Here is a 23075-nt window from a genome sequence, read left to right as displayed (position 1 = left end):
CATTGTTTGGCTCCATAGGGATTCTTTCCTTGTCTCGACTATGTAACAATAAGGAATTAAATACCTCAATGCTTTGAAAGCATCAAACTGGAAATTTACAGTATTGTTTTAGAAAAATCAATCAAGTAGAGTGTCCCATGGTTCATTTAAGGAAGCTGACTCGGAGAGGCTCCTGGTAGCTTTTAATGCTTGCAGATTTTGACACGAACAACATGTCAAAACATCTGAGTTTGGCAAATGATCGTTTTTACCTGCTCTGTGTTAGTTTGGGCACTTCATTTTTGTGTTGCTTGAAACACTGGAGGATCTTCTTGCACTCATGAAGACTGAATTTAACATTTCTCATGTGTGGCTCCTACCCTGAGAGCCTGTGCAAGCAGTGAAGCGTTGCTCTCCAATGTATATAATGGCATGTTTGAGAAGCAGGTGAGGCTGGAGAAATATTCTGTGTGTTTGGAACAGACATCAGAAAGTTTTGAGTCCCTGCTTGCTGCGTGGGAAGGCTTTATGGGCTTGGGTTTTTTCCTTCTCTAATACTCAGCCTTTGGATTTCTGCTCAAATGCTACAGCTGAGCAGTGATGCCCCTTTCCAGGGGGAAAGTAAGAAAAACCCACCAAGTCTGAGGAGGTTTTTTTTTTTTTTTTTTTAGTTTGGACTTTTTATATTTTTGTGTGGTGATTCTCTTTTTTCCCCCATCCCCCACAAAAGAAGCTGTGGCTGCATGGAGGAGGAAGTGATGTTGGTGCAAGTTGTCCTTTAATTCCGTGCCTAGCAGGTTAACCCTGCTGCCATATTAGCACACAAAAATCTCCTGGCCATTTGGGTGGCAGTGAATCAGCTAGTGCAGGGCAATTCATCATTTCCATCTGTGAGGATGAAGGATGGAAACTTTTTCAACTTTTTTTCCTTGCATTGCAGGCCTAGTTGTATATTTATTGATAAATTCAGACTGTTATTTAAGAACTGAAAATTAACATTTTATCCAAAACATGAGGAGGAGATACAGAAGTGAAGAAATATTAAATCTTTTGTGAAGGGCTACAGAAGAAGGAGATTGTTACTTGTCATGCGGTTTGTAAAGTGATGGCTCTGTCAGTTTTTCAGCAGAGGGGCTCTGTGTCTCTTGTCACAATTGGATTCAGGCAGAGAATGCAAGAATTTTACATTGCTCCCTGGAAAGTTAGTATAATTGAGCAATTCAGTCTTGATAACTATTATTTTCTGTAAGGTCAGAGATCAAAAATTTTGTTTGAGAATGAGTAGCTGTCTCAAGGCTTGGTAAATTCAGATTTATCTTCACAGTTTGTACTGGCTTGATAGCCAGCTCAGTCAGTTCAAGTGAATTCTGTGGATTATTGCACTCTAAAACATAATATATTTGTTACTGCATCTTCTAGCAAGCTTTTTTTTTTCTGTCAGGCTGGTTTGTTTTGAAGTCTTAAAAACATAGTTTAGAAGGTCAAAACCTGTTATGTTTGCAACATATGGGTGGAGTCATTCCCTACAAGAAATGGGTAATATTTTGCAGGCCCATGTTCTGATTAGTGAAAATAGTTCCATTGTGATATTAACAGTTCTACTCTTGTGGTCTTTCCCCTGTGAATGTGTGAAATCCTGTATATTTGTCTTAAGAAAAAAACAAAAATGTGCCATTTGAACTTAAAATACAGATAGGGCTTTATGTTTGTGTTCAAACAGCTTGTAACAAAGACTCTGGTTGCAGAGGCTTTTTCCTATAGAGAGCTTTGAATGGTTTTTATTTTCTTCTCTGTTTGGACATTTGTAAGGACATTTGGGTGGGGCATGTGCTGGATGTGAGCCCTGCATGTGGTGGGAGCCCTGCACGGATTGTCCAGGTTCCAGTGCTGCTGGCAGCTCTCCTCATGTGGCTCTTCTGTGCACAGTTCCCTGCAGTGTGCTAGGATTAAAATTTGTGCTCAGCTGTGTAGGACAATAACACATGGACAGAACTGAAAAGGTGAGAGCTGCAATCTTATCAATGTGATTCTTTCTTCTTTTGTACCCTTTTTTAAGTGTGTATTTTTGAAAGGTTTTCTCTCCTTTCTGCTGAACTTTATATTTAATGAAATCTTTTGTTGTCTTGGCACTCTAGAAATATAATCAGGTTAGTTAATTTTAGTCTGCAGCGTAACTCTTAACCTTGTGATTTCTTCAAATTTAGTCATAATTAAGTTTTGACAGAGGACCTCAGTACCAGACCCTTTTTTTGTGGGTTTTTTGGGCCTTTTTTTTTTTTTTTTTTCTTTCCCCATCTCTTGAAATGCAGAGAATCATTGCTGCAGCACTGAACTCTTGGTTGAAATGTCTCTCTCCTGCCGTGGGGGTGCTGAGCCTGTCCTTTATTTTGGTGGCACGTGCTCGAGGCTCTGCCAGAGGCAGCGTTTGGGTATCAGGGGCTGTGAACCATTTTGTGATTGCTGAGTTCCAGTTTGTGTTTTTGCTGACCTCTTTGGGAGGGGAGCAACAAACTGATGATAAATGTATGTAATAGGATAACTTATGTATAATGAATTAAGTGCATTATATATTTATAGTTTGCTTTTTTGGTGTCTCTGAAATAGCTTGGCTTCTGTTCCAAAGTCTTTTTTAACAGCAGTTACAATTGTTAAACTGCTTTGGTTTTATAACGTGAAGCTTGCAAGTTGCATAGTTTTGCTGATAATTTCTTCCTGTCTGTTACTTTACTGTACTTTAATGATGCCATTGCAGCCAGGTTCTGCACTGTCTGATGCAGGGGCAGTGAGATTTGTGTGCTTGTGGAGTAGAGCTTTGCATTGGGGGGTGGCGAGTAGGATGAATATAATTAGCTGTTACACAAGATACAAAAGCCTTTTTATTTATTAACTACTGTTGTTAAGAGTGTGATGGGATCTGTGTGAGCAGGAAGTTTCTTTAGAATTCTGCACATGTGCATTGGCAGCAGCAGATGAGAGCAAATCTGGCAGTGTGTGGTGGTGGGTGTGAGCACTGAGCAAACATCTACTTTTTCTGGGATCGCTGATGGTTTTATTTTCTTGCTACAATGTACTTGGAGGATTCTAAGTTGCTGTTATGCTGGTAAAAAGCCTTTGGATTTTATCTAGTAAGTGAATATAAAACATTCTTTTTGCTTATCAAAATCAGCTAACATTTTGATGACCTCTCAGCTTGTTCTTTAAAAGTGTAGAATATTTTTGGAATGTTGCTTAAATCAGTCACTGTATTTGGGGTTTTTCTAATGGATTGGATCTGTCTCTCATGAGGGTCTGTGAACAATGGGTGTTTTCAGAATGTGCTCAGGTTCTGTCAGCTGAAATTGTAGACTAAACTTTAATGACTGGAAAATAAATACTAATCAGTATTATGGTTTCTTGGCTTGTAAATAAATGAAAAAACCCCACAAATTCCAAAATTATATTAGTTTTAGTTATATCTCTTCCAGAGGAGTTTTCATGAGGTGTTTTGTTTCTTTCTTGCATGGAAACGACATAAAAGCTTAATTTAAATTGTTCTAATTTGTAAATTAGAAGGCTTGCTGCCACATTCCCAGGGAACAAAATTGCATTAGAATTGCATTCCACTAAATCTTCTGGTGCATTTTTTGTGCTTCTACTTGCTGTGTCAGTATAAGCAGTATTTTGTCAGTTGAGTGGCTTTGAGACCATCTCAGAAGTGCTGCTGGCCAACGATGGAGAATTTCTGTTTGACAGCACTGAGGTTTAATGTGTGTGTGAATGCACACGTGAGGGCATACACAGACAAACTGCTCATTAATGAGAGCTGCTGTTCATGCTTCTGCTGGCTCCTTTTTGATTGTGTGCAAAACTGCAGTGGGCTGGTGTCCTTCTGATTCCTGCTTAACCAGAAAGCCAACAGGGCAGTGAAGAGTTGGGAACCATAATGAGAAACAAAGGGAGCAGCAAAGTCACATCTGCTTGGGAAGAAATTCACTCTAACATGGATTCCTTCAACACTGCAAGTGAAATTTTGTAGTTCTACCTAATTTCAAACAGTATGCCTTAATGGGAATGGGGATTGTGTTCTTAAGAAGACTAGCTTATTAAATTTAAAATAATAACCGAGCCAAATTTGCCATTCTAGACTTGTGGCTAGAATACCTCTTGATAGCTGATTTCACTGAGGCAGAAAGAGGAAATCTTGCTTTAAGAGTCTATTTTAAGCTGATCTTGCTGGTTTAAAAACTTATTTTAAATAATTATTGTTTTGACTTTCAAATGTATTAATGAGTACTTAAATGTGTTTATTCTTTTTACATAGAGGATGTTCTGTGTCTGTTCAAGCACTGGCACATCTCTGCATGCCTTTTACTGTACTCTTGAGACAAATTTGTCCTTTCTGTGTCCTGTAGATTCTGTTTGTGGGATTAATTTCAGTTTGTCTTTTGTATAAATTCACTGCAAGCCATGTCCCCTCCCCAGCCTGGCCATCCTTGCAATTTTGACTGGACTATTTCAAACAAGCAAAATGCTCTGGTTTTACTTGTTAGCTGAACAAAAGCTGAAAATCAGACAAGGAAAAGCTCTTTTGCCCAAAAGCTTCATCCATTGGGAATGCTCACAGTAATTTGAGTATACAAATGGCATGAAAACCAGTCGGTGCTAATTGTTACAAAATTCAGTTTCCTTTTAACTCAGCAAAACTGAAGAGTGAGATGAGGAGTGCTGGTTGCCGTTTTTGGAGGCAGAAATAAGCGCAGCAGTCAGAGTGGCTCCGTGTGCTCTGCAGAGCTGGGACTCAGGAGCTGCCCAGGGAAGGCTCCTTGCTCTGCCCTGCCTGGCAGCTGCCTCTGGGTGATGTCAGCAGCCGAGTTCCTGGGATTCCACCTGCAATCTGGCTCTTAGGTTTTGGCCAGCATTTAGAAATTCTTCTTAAAAAATCTGTTTAAAATTTGATCATTTCCAATTTAGCAAAAAAATCAATTATTTATTTGGATTGGCAGTATGTTTGCTGTAGGCAGGCAGGGAGATACCACAGATTTTGTCTATAAGTAAACATAATACATTATTTTTCTTCATCAAATCTAGAGGAAGAAATCAAAAACTTTGGGACTGATGTTTTTGTGGAATTTAGTTTGTAAATAATTATTGCAGACAAGGAGCATTGATCTCTTTGCACTGCAGGATGTGTTTGTGATCTGTTAGGACTCAGTTTGCAGGCATGTGATGCTTCACAGGGTCACAGCACTGCAGCCAAAAAAGCCAAAAAAACTTGAGGTGTGTTTCCTGAGAAGCTGGGATGAGCCATTTTGTTGCTTTTTTCCCTATCTAAAAATCTTAGTTTTTACTTTTATGTATTAAAAACAAATATTCACTGGTGATGTTTGCTAATGCCATGAAATAATGTATTAACACAGAGCAAAACAGCAGTCAGTGTTAGCTTTGGGTTGGTTTCAGAGACAATACGAATTTCTTGCTACATAAAACGAGCAAATAAAAGAATTGCTGAAATAGTTGAGACTTGTGGCAGACATTGTACACACAAAATTAATGTTTTCATTCCTATGGCACAGTTTCAGTTTGCAGCCTTTCTTTGTTTATTTTTGCGTGTTGCTTCATTCCTTTGTTTTAAGGAAAGGTGGTGGAACCCTGAGGACTTTCATTTAAAATGATGCCCATATATTATTTGTACTTCAGTCATTAATGTAAAAGCTGAACTAAATGTAAATCTAAATTTTCATGTGTATTCCTCAAATATTAGCAGTTAGCCATGTATTCTGTGGGGTTTTCAGTGGCATTTCATGTGTGGGTGTAAATACTTCTCCAGTTGCCAAGATAAGTGAATGCTGTTATGATGGCAGAATGAAGCTCATGGTGCTGTTTTCCCAGCAGACCCTATAAAGAACTTGCCTTAATTAAAAAAAGCAACCCAAAATTTTTTAAATAACACCAGAGAGCACCGAAATCCACAATACAAAACAAAACTCTGTATTTTACCCTCATTTAAGATGCTTGGGCTCAACATGTTACAATGGACATAGTAAGTTTTTTCAGTCCCTTATAAAATTATGGTGTAATATGTGGTTATAATAAGGTGTATTTTTACTTTCCTGCATTTATGTTTTGTAGAGCATGATTGTAGCTTAAGGATGTGTGGGAACTCAGCACAGCAGCCCTGATGTGCAGAGTCACCGAGACAACCCCTGGGGGGCTCCGAGGTCCTGGAACGTTGCCAGAAGTGTTTGGTGGTTGGACTTTGATCCTGCACAGGACGTAACAGCTGTGTGAGGATGGGAGGATCACGGGGATAAATGGTGAAGGGATGGGTTAATTATAAAGTGAAAACACAGGTTTTAGAATCTCGGTACAGGGGGGTTCTGAGGGGACAAGATGGAGGAATTAGGGCATGTCCTGTCCTCCTTCTTCTTCTTGTCATTCATCTTCGGTGGTGATGGTGGCACTTTGAGATTGGTTCTTACTGAATGTGCACTTGTCAATAAGGGTGAAAGGTATTGGGGGGAAAGGTAAATATCTTACACACAGTTTTGGGTATAAGGATAAGTGACGGCCCCGAGGGCTCTCAGTGTGCTCATGGCTGCTGTGCAGACCTCTGCCGGGCCGGGGGAAATATTGTAGATAAGAATTTATAAACAACACTGGAGACTGAAAAACCTGGAGACTCCTCTCGTCCTTTGGAGCCCCAAGGCCACCCAGAGCCTTTCCAGGCCATTGGAACAGCCGAGCAACGGGACAGGGATGTTTTTAAATGTTTGTAGTAACAAGCAGGGGAAGTAGATTGAAAAAAATGCAACCAGAATGTTTATAATTAAACTCAAGCTAGGTAGTTTTCTTTTGTGTGGTTTTGGTTTTGTTTTTTTTTTTTTTAGTTGCTATTTTTTGTCTTTTTCTTGATAGAACTTTTGAAGCATTTAGGTTATGAAATTGTGAGGGAGAAACATGTGCTCAGAAGGATCAGGATAATATGGGCAGAAGAAGAAAGAGTGGAATGAGTGGGTTAGCTCCTGTTTGATTGGGGCAAAAAAAAAATTAAAAAACTCCTCAGCATTGCTTAGAATTTGTGAAAGACTCTGGAAATAATCCTGGAAGTTGCATGTCCTGTCCTGGTTCTCGTGTGTGCCTGCATGACCTGCTGCACTTCCTGAGTCACGGGAGGGCAAACGGGAAAGCTTCTGATCCACAGAAACAGGGCAGATAAAATGTTTAATTATTAACAGTTTTTACAATGTTGGAAATAGCAGGAAGTAAAACTTGCTGAAATAACTTGAATAACTTTCAGAGTTTCTAGCTCTTTCTAGATTTGGTAAATGTCAGATTAATTGTATCACAGCCTGTGGAGATAGCAGAGCCTGAACTAAAAGGGAAAAGACTGAACTGCTCTGAAAATAGATTGTTGTGTATAATGATATATTGAAATGTGTGTGTCTGAGAAGGTGAAAATGGGGCTTTCACTAATTTTTCTAGGTGATAATAAGCCATATAAAGCTTTCTTCAAAGTATAAACCTGGGTTGTAAATCCGGTTTTGCTCTAACAATGAGACAACCAGGCTGTTTCAACTTCATTCTTACCTTGCCAAGCCAGTTAAAATAGAAGTTTGTATTCTTTTTCTTTTTTTCATGCCTCTTGAATGAAATTAATATTCAGGCAGCCTGTTCATCTGCTGAGCTTTCATGTCAGTGAACTGAGCACAAAGTTGCCTCTGCTGAGAAAGCTGGGCTGTAAGATTGTTCAGTTGGTGCAGAATTATGAAGAAGTGGTTACTTCTAATTTGGCCTTTTTATTAGGTGATGTTTGTTTTGAAGGTTTGTTTGTTGGTTTTAGTAAGTCAGCCTGAAGCATTGTGGCAGATCCATCAAAGGTTTTCTCCCAGGTGCCCTTAACCCCACAGCTGGCCAGTGAGAGGTTTTCTGTTCATTGTGGGCAAGCTGACTTTGGTAGAGTTTGAGAAAATAAACTGTGTGCAACTTCATATTTTAAATTTTGCTTGATATGTTTGGATTGATTGAAATCTACTTACATGCAAAGATTATGTTGACTTTCTCTTAAAATACCAGAACAATAAATAAAAATGGCTGTACCAGGCCTCCATAAATTATAGGAGGTCATGAATTGCAACTGCTTTATTGTTGGAACCTGGTAGGATCTTTTAGTAACCAAGAATTTGCAATAACAGATTTGAACGTGATAGGGTGGGAAAAAAAAAAAAAGTCAAACCCATTGACTAGAATATAACCCTCAGCTCACCTGGAGCCCTGATCTCAGAGCAGGATTCACTTGTGTGAGGCTTAAGAGATTTACAGCCTGTGTGTAATACAAGGCACAGAGACCATTTAAACACTTCTAAGCCTGAAATATTTTTTCTCTAGGTCTCAATGCAAGGAAATGCTGAGGAGATGGAAGCAGTCTTACATAGAGATTATGACCAACTCCCTCAGCACATGGATGCACTTTGGGGAGGGTTGGGAGCAGCAAAACTGCTTTATTCAAACTGCTGAGAGTACTCTGGGCTCCTGTTGTGATAGCTAATGAATGGTCTGGCATTTTGGTACTGAAAGCAGAGGGCTTGGTTGTCAAGAATTTGCAAGTGAAGATAAAGTTTATTTGTCCTGATGTGGAACAGAAGCAGGAGCTGTGGGAGAACAAAGGGAGGGAAGGTACTTGTCTCCAGGCTGTCATATCAATCTCCAGTTATGAAACAAAAGGTTTCAGTGAATGTTTTGAAGCTGGGGAAAGCCTCTTTGTTATCTAGTTTTGGTGATGAGTGTTGTGGTTATGTGTGTGTCACAAGCTGCTTTTGCCCAATCACAGTTGCTTGAGTTTATTTAGAGCAGGCAGTGGGGAGATCAAGGGGCTGATGTGACTCTGACTGATTCTGGGCATTACATTGGCTCCACTGTGCCATGAAGCTGCAATTTAAGTTTTTAATACCACAGAAAATTAGAAAGGCAATTTACTGTGGTTTGTAGCTATTTTGAGAGCTGAGAAGATGAAAAATGTCCAGATAATCTGGATTCTAAATAAAAGGTGGCAAAAGTGTGGGTGGTTCTGTGGAATCTGACATGGTGAAGTTGCTTCCTGTACCCAGACCTGATCACTTGGACTCTGAACTGGCAGTTAGGACACGTAAGAACTTCCTAGAAAGGATGATCAGTACCATCAAAGACTGCTTGACTGTAAAGGTTCCTTAGTTAGGATTTAGGTTTTGCTCTTGCTGTTTAAGATGTTGTAATAGACCAGTGCCTGAGATCATTCTAAAAATTTCATAGCCATTAAATATTTTAGCATGGTAGGTACTTTAAAACACTCTGTGTAACCTACTTAACTCTCCTTGATTCTTTGGAAGAGGATTGAATGAGTCTGCAAATTATTTCATAATTGTTAAGACTTAGATGTCCAATGCTAACTTTCACTTCAGATTTAGTTAACTCATAAATGAAAGGAGGGATTTGCTGTTTTAGGGGCTCTCTCATAAGCTGTGCTAATGTGGGCTTTATGCTTTCTTGTTCAGAACAAGAAACTGATGATTTGACAAGAATTCCTCTAACGTGATGTTTGGATTCCTGACTGAGTTGAAAACTGTTGAAAACTTTATGATCTAATAATATTTTCCTTCTTTTCAGATTAACTGCTGAAGTACTGATCGAGTTCTGCTATTCTTCAATGAGGAACTACAGGCTGATCTTTTGCCATAATCTTAAACAACCATAAATGACAGAGGAATGCTTGGTCAGTGAGGGCAGCTGGCGCAGAAAGCGTTTTTCAAACTCGGCTGTTTAAGTACTCTGAGGTGGGTTTCTTAACTGTTTCTTAACTTGCTTTGCTGGGGAAAAAATAAAGGAAGAGCAAGTGTGAATTTCAGAATGTCTAACTATTAGAATTTACCTCTTGGTAAACAGAGAATTTTAGTTTGGTTGCAGTGCTTTGACTAACAGCATTTACTTCATGTTCTATGTGCCAGCTTCTGTCAATGTGACTGCTGGCATTTAAGCAAGTATGTTTTCTTTTCTTTTTATTAGTTATTTTGAAAGGACAGTTTTTTCTTTCCTAGGAGAAATATTTTGGTTTTGACAGGATCACAGCCTGACTGACTTACACTGCCCTTTGTTATCGATCTAGATCCTTTATCAAGCAAAGACCTGCAAGTGAAGCTCAAGCTTCTGCATGATAGAATGGTATCACTGAGCATCTAGAAACTAGCTTTGGGGGTTTTCTGATCAGTAAAAAATTTAATTTGATTCAGGTGTGGAAAGCTTTATTATGTAGACCAGAAAATGCCAAGTATATTTTAAAATTATTACAGCCCAGTTGAGTATCACAAAGTACTTAATCATTTCATATGATTGAAATTAGGGTTTTGGTTTGGTGTGATCCACTGGTTTCATTTCCTGTTGAGAGACTTTTGTATTGAGTTCTGAGAGCCTAGCTACTAAATACTGTCAGAAAAAGTACTGAGGAATTTACCAAAATACCTTAGAACTTAATTAGAAATGTGGTAACTAGAATTTTCTGCATTTTCCTTCCTGCTGTGTACATTCTTCTCAGTCCTCTGTTGAGGGCTGGACAGAACACCTCAGTGGTAGTCATTTATTGAGCTGGCTGTGTTTGGAGACATTACAGAACTGTCCATTAAAGCAGTGCATGGATGGAGACAGACTAGAGAGTATTTGCATTAGGTAATTAAAACACTTTGTGTTACAGATTAATGCTTTCCAAAACATACATTGAACTGGGCCTTTTGGTTTTAATTTCTCCTATTGACAGAAAAGACAGCTTTGATTTTTGGCTGCAAAAAGATATGAGGAAGAGCTCCTCCCCTTCCTTGAGTAACTGCAACTCTGTTCTTGCTAACAAAATATTTGGAATTCCACTTGATGAGCTGCAGCAAGAAGGGCAACCAGACAATGAGGTTCCATTCATAGTCCGCCATGTTGTGGACTATATTGAGGAACATGGTATGTATCACCTTGCCTCATTTAAAATAATGTATTTCACTGGCATTCTTACAGAATGGATTGTGGGGTTTGAAGAGTACTTGTTTCTGAAGTTAATTATTCAGCTGGATGTGATTTGGTTGTTTTGGGTTACTTCCTTTCTTTGCTCCTTCTGTTATGTGTATCACAGTAATGTAGTCAGCTCTGCAGGGCACCTCATAGGAAATGCTGTGGTTTAGGTACTGCTAACATGTCCCATGTTATTTTATTGTTACTGGACACATGAATGTGTGTGTTGGGAAGGGAACTGTGGAAAACTGTTGTCCAGAAAATGTTTCAGTCAGTATGGGAATTGTGCATAGCTGATTATCACTATTTTCTCCAATATATTTGTCCATACCAGAGCTAAAAGTTTATTTATGCAATTGTTTTCCTGACTCAGGGGGTCTGGAACAAGAAGGACTTTTCCAAGTCAATGGGAATGCTGAGACAGTGGAGTGGCTCCGGCAACGATACGATAATGGAGAAGATGTGGACCTGGTTAAAGAAGCAGATGTACCCTCAGCTATCAGCCTTCTTAGATTTTTTCTTCAAGAACTTCCAGAGCCAGTTATTCCAGGCAGTTTGCACATACATTTGATGCAACTTTCTCAAGGTAATAACTCTTTTTGATTCAGTGTTTTTATTTGATGATTTTAAGAGTAAAACCCAGGATTGAATTGAGATTTGTAGTGGCACTAAGGTGTTTTTGGTGCTCTGTGTAATAGTAAGAGTGATAATATTGCTGTGCACTTTGGCAGTGTTATCTGTCAGAACTGGAAATGGGACTGAAGAATATTCACTTGGTGTGATAGCAGAATTCCCTTCTATGACTGTAAAATCTAGTGTGAAAATTGTTTTTTTCCTCTCATCTTTGTATAGATCACTGTGGATAGGTTTACACGTGGATTGTTTCTAGCATACAATTCCCCAGTTAGTTCTCTTTTGTTGAAGATAGAGAGAAACTTCATTTAAACTTGCAGCTTATTGACTTTACTGACTTTTTTTAAAGTGTAAAAGTTATTTCAGAAAACTTTAAAGTTATCTGTAACAAGGGAATCAAACCACATAAACCCTGAAACAGTGCTTTCAGGTGCTAAAACGAGACTTTTGATTTTCTCTAACTGGGTTTTGCCTGTCTGATAGACATCTCAGTCAGTTTTCGGAATTACATCATCAGCTGCATTTGAAGCAGAGGAATTGCTTAAAGACCTGCAGAAGGTGGTAGCAATTGTTGAGCCGTGTGTTAGTTCTGCAGTTAGGTCAGGCTCAGTTCTCAGGGTGCCTTCATTGCACAGCAGGGTGTGGCCTGTGTGCATCGTTAGGAGCTCATTGCAGACAGGTGGTTCCTCAAAGAGAGGTGATTTGGCTAATTGGGGTGTGAATGTGGTCATCCCAGAGCTCCTGGCCCTGTGTCTCTGCTTTGCTGCCAGAGGACTTCAGTTAGGGTAAAAATGTTCTGCTTTTGGGTCTCTGGTTGTTTAGAACTCAAGTTTCAGGAGGGATTGCTTAGACAAAACATGGAGATGTGTCTGTTCAGAATAGTCTCATTATCACCTTGCTGTGGTCTTCTTGTAAAAGTCTACATTGTTAATGTACTTTTTTTTTTCCTGTTCTGTTTCCAAAGTGCAATTTCTAGAGTAAGAGCTGTCAATGAAATGTTCATTTTAATGTGTAATGTGTTTGGAGGACCATTTCCTGTGCTTGGTTGCCTGTATTCAGGTGCTGTAGGTGTTGACTGTGTCTGAGCAAATGAAATCCTGCAGATCCTGCTTGGTGCTCCTGTACATGCTCAGCAGGGAATTTACTCACTCTTTGCTCTGATATCAATAACTAGTATGTCTCTGCTCTCTCATCTAGAGGGACAGAGATGGTTCATCATCTTCAAGCATGCTTTTCCCTTTTTAACTGATCTTAGAAGAGTTTTCAAGTGTCTGAGAAAGAGAGAGGCCTCTTTGTATCAATTTTTCTCCCATTTTGCTTTCCTGACATTTCTTTTCCTATGGATGAAATTTCTCAGTTAGGTACAAACAGCTGTAAATCTTTGAACCTTGCTGCCTGTAAGGCTGATGGGGTAACAAATAAGATTTATGGGGACATATTTTGATGAAGAGTATAGTTAAATGGGGTGAGAAAGAGGAGATTTTATGGTGACCCTTTCTCAGATCTGAAATTGAATCAGCAAGCTTCAAGCTGAGCACTGTGAAGGTGATTACATTGAGATAGCTTGGATTTATCAGTTAAGTATTATAAAAGCAGGTAGAGTGGTGAGAATGGGATGCTTGTAAAGGAAAAGGTGTCAAAGCAGCTTGTTGCCAGAAGAATTTAAGTAGATGGCAGTTAACTCACTGTTGGAGCCGTTGCTGTCTCTAGAGCTCTTCTGTGGAGCTGCTGTTATGTAACAACGGTAAAACAAAAACATTTCAGAGTTTGCCTTCTGAAATCAGGAATTTGAATGGGCATTAATTGGGGAAAACGTGCAGAAGAGAATGTGGTGGATTATGAACAAATGCAAGAAAGTTTTCACATTTTAAGTTGTGGTTTGGTCAAATCAGTTGTCTTTTCAGAAGTAAGTAATTGTCAGAGGCAAAAAGCTGATTACTATCAAATAGATTCCTTCTTTGTGACTAAAATATTTTTATTACTTTTTCAGATTATAATAATGAAGATGAATTTGGAAGAAAGTTGAGGTTCCTCTTGCAGCAGCTTCCACCTGTTAATTACAGTTTGTTAAAGTTTCTGTGTAAATTTTTAGCTAACGTAGCATCACATCATGAAGAAATTTGGTCAGCAAGTTCTTTAGCTGCAGTCTTTGGCCCGGATGTTTTTCAGTAAGTTAATTATAAAAGTTAATTCGCTGTTTCTGTGGGAATTTGAGTGTCCCTTTGTAATTTAACGTCATTCCTGGTCCCTGAGCAACAGTAATAAAGTGCACAATATGTTTCAGGCAGAATCCTTTTCTGTTCCCACCCACTCTCTCACCGCAGTTTGGTTTTACAATTTTTGCTGAGATTTAAACAGCAGCTTGTCTCTGAGCTGTGGCATGAGAAACCACTGTTTTGATGATTGCATTGCTGTATTTATTCTGAGGTTCAAATATTTTAGTGGTAATATATAAGGCTACTATATGTAGCAAGAAAACAGTTCTGGAAAAAGGCTGGTAAAGTACCAGCTTAAACTGTTGTTTCCTCTCCACAGGAAAATATTTGACTTTTAAATACTCCTCATGAAAATTTAATTGACTGAATAGTTGCTAATTCATGATTTTTAAATATAAAATAATATAAAGCTTTATAAGGCACTAGTGTGAGGGCATGCCTAAAGTTCTGTGTGTTCAGAATGGGTAGGGGGCAATGGTGTGAAGTTTAGCACTGAGTCATAGGAGACTTTCAGAGGTGTTCTTTGGGGAAATGTTGCATTTAGATTTTAAAACTAAAACAGTGTTGAAATCTTTAGCATTTACACAGATGTGGAGGATCTGAAAGAACAGGAACTAGTTAGCAGAATAATGGCAGGACTTCTGGAGAACTACTATGAGTTTTTTGAAAATGAAGAGGAAGATTTTTCATCTACTAATGATTTAAGCTCAATAACTGAGCAGGTAAGAATATTTTGAATGGCTATATGTTACCACTTAACTGTTATACACATTTATATTTATGAAAGATTTATTGAAATACAGGTTCTTTAGTATGACTTAGAAGTTTCTTGTAAACTGACAAAACCTGACATTTTCTTAATGGTTGTGAAATTCTTGATTTTATAGTAGGTGTAGCTGTACTGTATTGAAAAATACATAGGAACTAAACCAACAGTGATATCCTGCCCAACACAGACGCTTATAAACAGCTTTCTAATCACCAGTTTAGGAATAAAGAACTGGTTTTTTGATCAAATGAAGAGCAACTCTGTTGTTGGTCTTGGTCAAGAGTGTTTCTAGATGTGTTTTCCAGGAACATGCAGGGTCTCACACTCCACTTGATGTTATCAGTGGTGCTTTCCTGTGCCAAAGTTTTTGAATGGTGTTTCTGATTCTAAGAGTTGAAAACGATGGATTTTCTGTAAAGAGGTAAAAGGGGAAAAATAAACAGTTGCTAAGGTAGGTAACAAAGAGTACTGAATTTTACAGCATATCTCACAAACCCCTCCTCTAGCAAGACAGGTAAGGCAAGTACTGGGGCACTTGGCTGCTTCCTCTCCCCTGCAGTAGGTGCTGATCTGCTGTGCCAGGCTGGGCAGCAGGTTCTGGAGTGAGCAGTGTGTGCTGTGAGAGCTCCTGGGGCAAACTCTGCCCCTCTGCAAAGCAGGAACCTGGCACTGAGAGCTGCCCCAGCCCTGCTGCATGCAGGGAGCTGCTGAGCAAAGCTGGGCTGTGGCTCCTGCAGCTGGAGGAGTCACTGGGTTGGGATCACTGCTCTGTAAACCAGAGCTGCTCTGTGCTCTCATGCTTTGAAATTATTGCCTTGGCTGTGCCTTGTTGTGTTTCAGCAGAAGGGTTTCCTAAGTACAGAATCTGTTTGGTGTGTGGTTTTGTTTGTTTTTTCCCTTAGCCGGAGGGCTGGTGGGGTGTCCCTTTAATTTCGTGGTGTCTCCAGCAGATGTCAACAGTGCACTTGTGTGAGGCCAGAGCCGTGGGACAGAAGGGCTGCTGTCCCTGCAGGGCACAGCAGCTGCCCCAGTGTGTGGGTGGCCTTGCCTTTGCTTCACTGGCACATCCTCTTGCAATTACAGAGGAAAATCAGGGATAAATACATTTCTTGCCTGGAATGTGGTGCCATATAACACGTTACACCCCTTTGAAAAACTAACCAATATCTTCTCTCTGTCTTCTGTGTAATTTTAAATTTCTGAAGTTTCAATTTTTCTTAATTTAGTGTTTTTGTTTTACACTGGTGACAGATACTATAAAGCATATTTTCTTGAGGCTGCTGCTTTAATTTTTGGGTTTGCAAGATTGGGAGATCAGTAATCAGTCACAGAGACAGCTTGGGAGTCAACAGAATCACTTTTTTCTCTTTACCTTTCCATGTTTTAGACATAGTTTCCTTTAAAAAATAAAGTTTGCTGTCTTGAGTTACCACTTGGTTATATTGTTTTGCTTTTTAAATTTGCTGTATTTTGCTGCTTCAGTAAAAACATCTGTGTTTGGAAACAAAGAAACAAAAATAGACGGGAGCACAGAAACTTTGTAAGTTTTCATTCTGAGCTTTGAAGTTTGGGTTCATAGACGTCTGTACTGCCTTCCCTAGGAGGGTTTGATACATGGATAAGGCTACCTGTGGAATAGAGGAGAATGATCAGTTTTAGACATAGAAGAAGAAAGGTTGTGTAGTTCATTATTTCAGTGTGGTTGGGATTTTATTGTTTCTTCATTCTGCTTGTGTTTATTTTTGGCATCAGAGGTGCTTTGTGCTTTTCAGTTTTTGTCCAGTGTTCAAGAGCAGCTTTTTAATGGTGTAGAATTTACAGTTTTACATAAAGGCAAGTCTAGTGTGCCTGGTTTTTCCTAAAATTGAAAGGTATTTCCTTCTTCATGTTACTTTCATCTTTTAATTCCCTGGACCTCTTGGAAGGAGCATTTCAAGCCCTTAACTTTGATGAAATGTTTTTTAGATCAATGATCTCTTGGAAGAAGAGGAAGATGTAAAGCTTGAGCAGTCAGAAGAACTTCCAGAAGACAGCACAGAGAAACCTGTGGAAAGGCCAGCTGTGGTGCATCTAGATATGACAGGGAGTCTCTCAGATTCCAGGAATGTTACAGCATCAACAAGGTAACTTGGTTCTGCCTGGAGTTTGGGTTTAAGGTTTGGATTGTAATTTATTCTGTCTGAGAGAGAAACTGCCAGACTTTTGAAATAAATGTTGGTGTGTGCAAAGTGAAGCTTTAGAAGTAGGTGCAGTTCTTATAATAGTAAAATGTGGGTTAAAATAACTGTTCCCAAATTCAGCAGAGGAATGCCTGTAGGATCAGATGAGATTAAGTATGGGAATTGATGCAGGGAAAGTTAAAAAGAGCATATTTTAGTGAAACTGTAAAGTGCTTTTTAAACAGTAAATTCTACAGCAGAAATAAGAAGAATCTGCATACTGGTAGATACAAACCTGGTCTGTACCATCCTTGCAATGGGAAACCCTGGGACTGTTTCTTGTCATGTGGTGCTGGAGAGCTGTGGGCAGGTTTGGAAGTTGCAAAATGTGATGTAGGCAGGAATGTTGGAGGGTGACCCAGCTTAAGAGCAACTCCCATAAAAGAATGTGTAAACATAAAATCATACTTTCATTTGAGAGCTTATTGGTGCTGGCTTAATACACAGATCTATATTTTACTTGTAGTATGCAAGGATTTATTGCTTTATTTGTACTTAGAGTTTACATTCTGCAGATGGTGAGTTTTACCTCTTCCCCTCTGCAGCATGTGTTTAGTATGGGCATTGCATGTAAGAACTTGCAGGGATGAGTGAGGAGGAATGTATAATAAAAATGTGACTAAAAGCAGAAGAAATGCAGGAAAAATCACAAGTAAGTCACTGCCTAAGAATGGGTAGTGGATTTTTGGTTGGAATGTGTTCAGCTGCTGGCTGCATGCTTCATTCTGCTTCATGGCAAGAAGTTGTAAAATACCAAATAATGCTTGAATCATTATTCTGTTTTGTAATTTTATATTTTAATAGTTAATTATCTTTATCAGTAATAAAGCATCTTATTTTTAGTTTGAATTAAATTTTAAAAAAGTTGCAGTTTAACTATTCACAGGTATTAGGTTGCTTCTGGAATGTGTAAACACAGCAGTAGTGACAAACTCAGCATGTTTGAGAGTTTAAATTGGATAGCCTGAAGAGACAAACATTTTTACTAGATGTTTAAGGTTAATTAAAAATGAATAGGCATTAATTATGGTTGGCATTGTAAATAATTTGTGGGGAAGGATAAGGAGGAATCCTTTAGAAGAAGGAGAATCTTGACTGTAAAACCAGAACAACTGCAGGAAACAGTTAAAAAGAAATTAAGTGAATGAGAAAGTGCTCTTTATTAGACTTTTAACCACTATAAATACTGTAAATATTTTCCCAAACCTGATGGCTTATATGTACACATTCAGTGACCTTTTTCTGGTTTTAGTTTCTTAATGTAAAAAAAAATAAAATTAAGAAAGCAGATGTTAATTTGAATTTATTTGGATTATTTATCTTTGTTCTATGTAGAGCCTTTGGCAGTTCATACAGGAAGGAGGAGGAGAAGTAGATCTCAAACATGATTCTTGTAGCTCTTTAAGATGGGATTTTGTTTCCTTTTTGCTGTTGTCAGATTTTGGGAACCAAATATCTGTGTATTTTGGTCTCTCTATGAAGAGTACGAAAAGAGATTGTTTATCTTGATGTGTACAATGGGGCATCTGACCTTCCTCCTTGTTACTTGCTATAACTTGCTTCTAATTTTGCTCACTGTCTTTTTTCTCCACTCATTCTGTTTGTTCTTGCTGGAACCTATGACCTTCCTGCACTGCATGGTGTTAATTTGACTGAGTTAGAGAGCTTGTGAGAATGTGGATAATCATTAATGCACTTTGGTTTAGTGACTGCTTGAAAATGGTATTTCTCATAAACCTGGGGAGTGATCTTTGAGCCCATTACCCAGCAGGGAGCATTTGTTGCTCCCAGGTTGGTGTTGAGCACATAAAGGAAATTTGTTCTCCTTTACCAGGAGCCTTTTCCCCACGGCTCTTTGCCTTGTGCTGTCTTGACTTTTGGAGTAAAGAATTACTGACTCAGCATTACAGCTGAAATTTAAGACATGCTGTTGAAATAAGAACTTCAGAATCCTCCTCTGTCATTATTCCCAATTTTTCATCCCTGAGCCTTGCCAAGCAATATTTGCTTTAATTGGGCAGTTCATCTCCAATGTTGTCAGTCAGAAGCCTAATATAAAATCTCTTTGGTTATATGTGTAAAATAGGAGATGTGGCAGGCAGTAAGTTATATAAACAGTTTACTTTGTTTCTACTAAATGCAGTGACAAGGGCAACATCCTCACTGCTTCTGGGATATTTTTGTTAACCCTTTTGTTATTTAACTAGCTCTGATGAGAGAGAAGTGATAATATTAACACCTGCCAAGGGAGACAAAATCCATGGTATAGCTGCCTGAAATTAAGAGCTGCCTAAACTGCTAAAGAATACATTATTCTTTTAATGTAGTGCTGTTTTTAGCATCCAAATACTTTTTCCTCCTTCCATCCTGGAAAATGTGTAAACAACACGTTAGGAGAGCTTTCAAGTGTTGATTGGGCAGCTTATTGTCAGGAGTGACCTCATGTTGCAGTCGATTTCTATTTAGACTGCAGCCTTTAGTGCAGCACTCCAGAGGTGCCGCTCGCAGGCAGCCCCCGAGCACAGGCAGCAGCATGCACAGCCAGCAGCCCTCAGCACGCTTTGCTGCCTTCCACATGAGGCATTTCTACCTGAAGTGCTCTTTTGGGATAGCAAAAATTATCAGAATGGCCTGCAAAGTTCTGCTGCACAGGTAAATATATGAAAAGAAAATGTCATTTTGGTATGATCTCAAGTAAGGGTTTAAGTTTTAAAATTATGGGAGATTAAATGTGGTTTGGAGATACAAAATGAAATAATAGCACAACTGATTATTTTAATGAGAAATATGAATCTGTGTATGGTCAGGAAATTACCAAGGAAAACTTGGACATGTTTTATCTCCAGTTAATGTATTTTTGTACTTGAGATATGTTTTTACTGGGACCTTTTCTGGCTAGGGAGCTAATGCTGGAGGGGTTCTCAGGAGGGAGTTAGCATTATGAAACAAAGATGTTTACCTTTCTGTGTCTTGCTGTGTCATGCTGCGTTAAGGCTCTGTCTGGCATTGTAAATTACAGCTTTTAAAAAGTATCCTGGAACTGTGGTAGGTGGGCTTAGAAGTTGTAGTGGCTTTTCTCTTAAAATTGTCACATTTGTTTCAGAAAGTGCTTAATTGCTAAAGTGATTTGTTGAAGATGTAAGATATTCTTCATGTAGTAAGAGGATTCTTTAGGATTTGTAATACTGCTGATTTATGCACAGCTTTTGCTGAGTACCTCTAATGCTCCCAAAGGTATTGAGTGAAAGCACTGGAGAGCCATCCTGTGCTGGGGGCTGAAGGTTACACACTAGGATGGAAAATTTTCTTCTGAACCATGTCTGGAATCATCTGGATTCTTTGGAGATGAGTTTGATTCTCCCTGTTCTTGACACATTTCCTCATTGTCTCAAGTGGTGGAAGAAAAGGTTTTCAAGTCATCAGTTTCCTATAAATAGTGTTTGTACTTGTGCCCTTGACTGAGTTTTTCTTGCTCTCTTTTGCAATTAGGGTGTTGCAGTGTTCTGTGCTCTAATTGCCTCATTTTTTTCTACCAATCTGTCCAAGGAGTGACTGTTTTATTAGTAATTCAATTTCAATCTACACAATTGTGTATTTGTACCTTTAGAATACCAGCATGCCTTTAATACAACTTTGTAGAACTTACTGAGATGGATACTAAAAACTACATTTGTCATATTTTGAAATATTACTGGGACTTTTTCCCAAGATTATGCTTCTTTTATCTTACTTTGTTCATGAAGCTAAACTTGTAGCTTCAAATTTTCATTTTTTTTATTTCAAGTATTGTTAATACAGAGTATGTTTATCAGGAAATTGACTTTGTACAGGTCGTAGGGCTGTGCTGAACTTCTGTGCATGGAAATACAAATGACATGTAAATATCCTAAGCTGTGAACTCCCTCCTGCCACTTTTTGTTTGTAAGAAAAATATAAAATGTCAGCGTGTCCCCCCTCAGTTATTTGATCTGCAGCTCTGAAATCAGTGGCTACAAGATCTGGCTTCCATGTCAGGTGTTTTAATTTCCTGAAGCTGTGTCTGCTTGGAAATAGAAGTGGGGTGTTGCCTGTTCTGTCAATGCATTTGCAATAGATCAGCTTTGGCTTTTCACCAGGCAAACACACACACAAATCATAAGATGAACTTGATTTGTCAGCCAGTTTCCATTTTTAAAAAAGGGAAGAAAAGAAATTAAAAGCATCTATGAGCACCTGCTTGTTCACTTTGTGTCATATGGGCTTTAAATGCTGTGCACTCTGCTCTTGGCCCAAGGTGCAAGTACAAGGTGTCTAAGGCAAACTGGCATAGTTATTTTTAAATAAATACTTTAACCACTTTATCACCTTATATTTAATTGAAAGCACTTTATTGCTTGTGTTTCACCTACTTGGAGGAAGGAAAAATAAACAGTCTGCTTGAGGTGATTTCTCTCTGGTGGTGGAACTGCTAATAAACCTTTTAAGTTCTAATCAAGGAATTCTTTGCTCTGTTGAAACTATTCTTGGGCAAACAGAGAGACTGTCTGCATTTTTTAGTGCAAGCAAGGCTCATGGCAGTCAAAACTGATAGGGCAGCTCACAGAGGTAATAACTTGCTCAGTTCTCCAGGGGAGTGGCAAGCTCCCTTGTATTTCAGGGTTTACCATATGCATTCATGAAAATAATATTTTTAATCAACTTTGGCCGCAGTGTTGTTGCATGGTAAAGAGTAGAATAAAATTTTCTTCAGCTTTTTGAGCTTAATTATCTGTAATAGAAAGAAAAAGCCTTTTTTAACCTTCCTCTCTGCCTCCAACTGAAGCTGAAATTAATATTAAATTTTTTTCTGAGTGAGATGTGTGTGTTGCAATTCAGGGCTGTTTATAGCAGATTTCTCATCTTTTATTCTTTATTGTCACTTCGTCTGAAGTTTTAAGTATTCTGTTTATAATAAAATTTTAATCATATTAATGAAAAATTGTAGAGGGACCACACACGCATGAATGAACTGGCTTGTGTTAGTTATGTTGATTTCCACCCTCCCACCCCTCCTCGAGGAGCTTTCTAGGCTGAAGTGGCTTTGCCTGGAGATTTCCAGATGCTTTACAAAAATCAGGCTCCTGTCCCAAAATCTGCCTTCTACTTGGAATGTTGTAGCTGTGCTCAGAGAGTGTTGTAGATCTGTTGAGCATTGCAGAACAGAATTATGCAACAGTGGGAAGAACCTGTGGAGGAAAGCAAAGTAATTTGGAATTTGCTTTAGGCAGCAAGGTTAAAATCTGCATTCTTAAGCAAGGTGTCAGGAAATGTTTGACTACAGAATGATTAGTATTTCCCATGGGAAAAACCATACATCTGAGAGCTTGGAGCTTCATAGCACAACAAATATTGGCTCTTGAGAGACTGAAATCTGCATTGCTGCTTCTACAACTTTCTGCCTCGTGATGCTGCTCCTTAAGATTTTGTTATTTAAATAATAAAGGACTGCAAATCAGGGTGTTCCTTTCATGTTTATTCTACTTGTGTTAGCTGCATCACATGCAATATTTAAGTATTTTTAGGTTGCTTTCTGTTGACTTCAAGACTTCTATTTAGTGTGAGAAGTTTCTGCATTATATTAATTTTTCTTTCTTTATTGCAGTGCTCATATCTCTCCCATAAGTATCTTGCCAGCCTCTGCAGAGTAAGTATAATGAAAATATCAAATGTTTGAATTGTGCTCTTACTAGAACATGCATAGAAGTTATGTATCCTTCCAAATGAATGCAGTAGGTTTGATTACAGTTATGAAGGAACATATTTTAGTCTGAAGGATTTCACTGGTGGCATTTAATACTAATGCAGGAAATACCAAATGCCTGTCAGTGTTGTTGGCTGCAGGAGCATGAAAGCAGAATGTGCTTGCATCCAAAGTCCAAAACTTTGATTTTACACTTAGATGCATCTGAAATTTTTTACTTAATTTTATAATACCATTCATATTGTAATTTTAGCACAAGTGATGCTGAGTAAAGTTCAGTGGAATTCTTTGTACATATATGGAGGAAAAAATAAAAGCACCATTTCAGTTAAAATGGGATTAAATAGCTTAAGATTTTTACAGGAGGATTTTTAGAGGCCTCTTTTGTGTTGGGGATGAGCTGCCTGAGAGGTGCTCAGCAGAGCAGTCTGTTTTTAAAGAATACTGTTCTTTTCTTGATGAAATTTTGGGTGTATCCTGTGTCCTTTATCGGGTACTTGCTGATTGTTGCTCCTATTTGTTGGCTTTTGCCTTTTAAGATG

The 23075-nt window shown here is 38.6% G+C and overlaps 1 protein-coding gene across 4 annotated transcripts in view; it reads left to right on the top strand.

Annotated features, from left to right (window-relative positions):
• FAM13B (family with sequence similarity 13 member B) overlaps nucleotides 1-23075 on the top strand; it is a 44829-nt gene that overhangs the window by 1548 nt on the left and 20206 nt on the right. For all 4 annotated transcript variants that reach the window (XM_063168743.1, XM_063168744.1, XM_063168741.1 and 1 more), the window contains exons 2-8: nucleotides 9598-9764; nucleotides 10739-10929; nucleotides 11351-11563; nucleotides 13601-13778; nucleotides 14404-14548; nucleotides 16561-16718; nucleotides 22435-22476. In XM_063168743.1, coding sequence (XP_063024813.1) covers nucleotides 10773-10929; nucleotides 11351-11563; nucleotides 13601-13778; nucleotides 14404-14548; nucleotides 16561-16718; nucleotides 22435-22476 — 893 coding nt within the window. In that variant the 5' untranslated portion in view covers nucleotides 9598-9764; nucleotides 10739-10772. The remainder of the gene's footprint in view (nucleotides 1-9597; nucleotides 9765-10738; nucleotides 10930-11350; nucleotides 11564-13600; nucleotides 13779-14403; nucleotides 14549-16560; nucleotides 16719-22434; nucleotides 22477-23075) is intronic.

The sequence above is a fragment of the Melospiza melodia genome, chromosome 14 (assembly GCF_035770615.1).
Source record: "Melospiza melodia melodia isolate bMelMel2 chromosome 14, bMelMel2.pri, whole genome shotgun sequence".
In the NCBI taxonomy this organism is placed as follows: Eukaryota; Metazoa; Chordata; class Aves; order Passeriformes; family Passerellidae; genus Melospiza; species Melospiza melodia.
The sequence above is the reverse complement of the archived record's forward strand: the minus strand, read 5'-3'. Positions and strand labels throughout refer to the sequence as shown.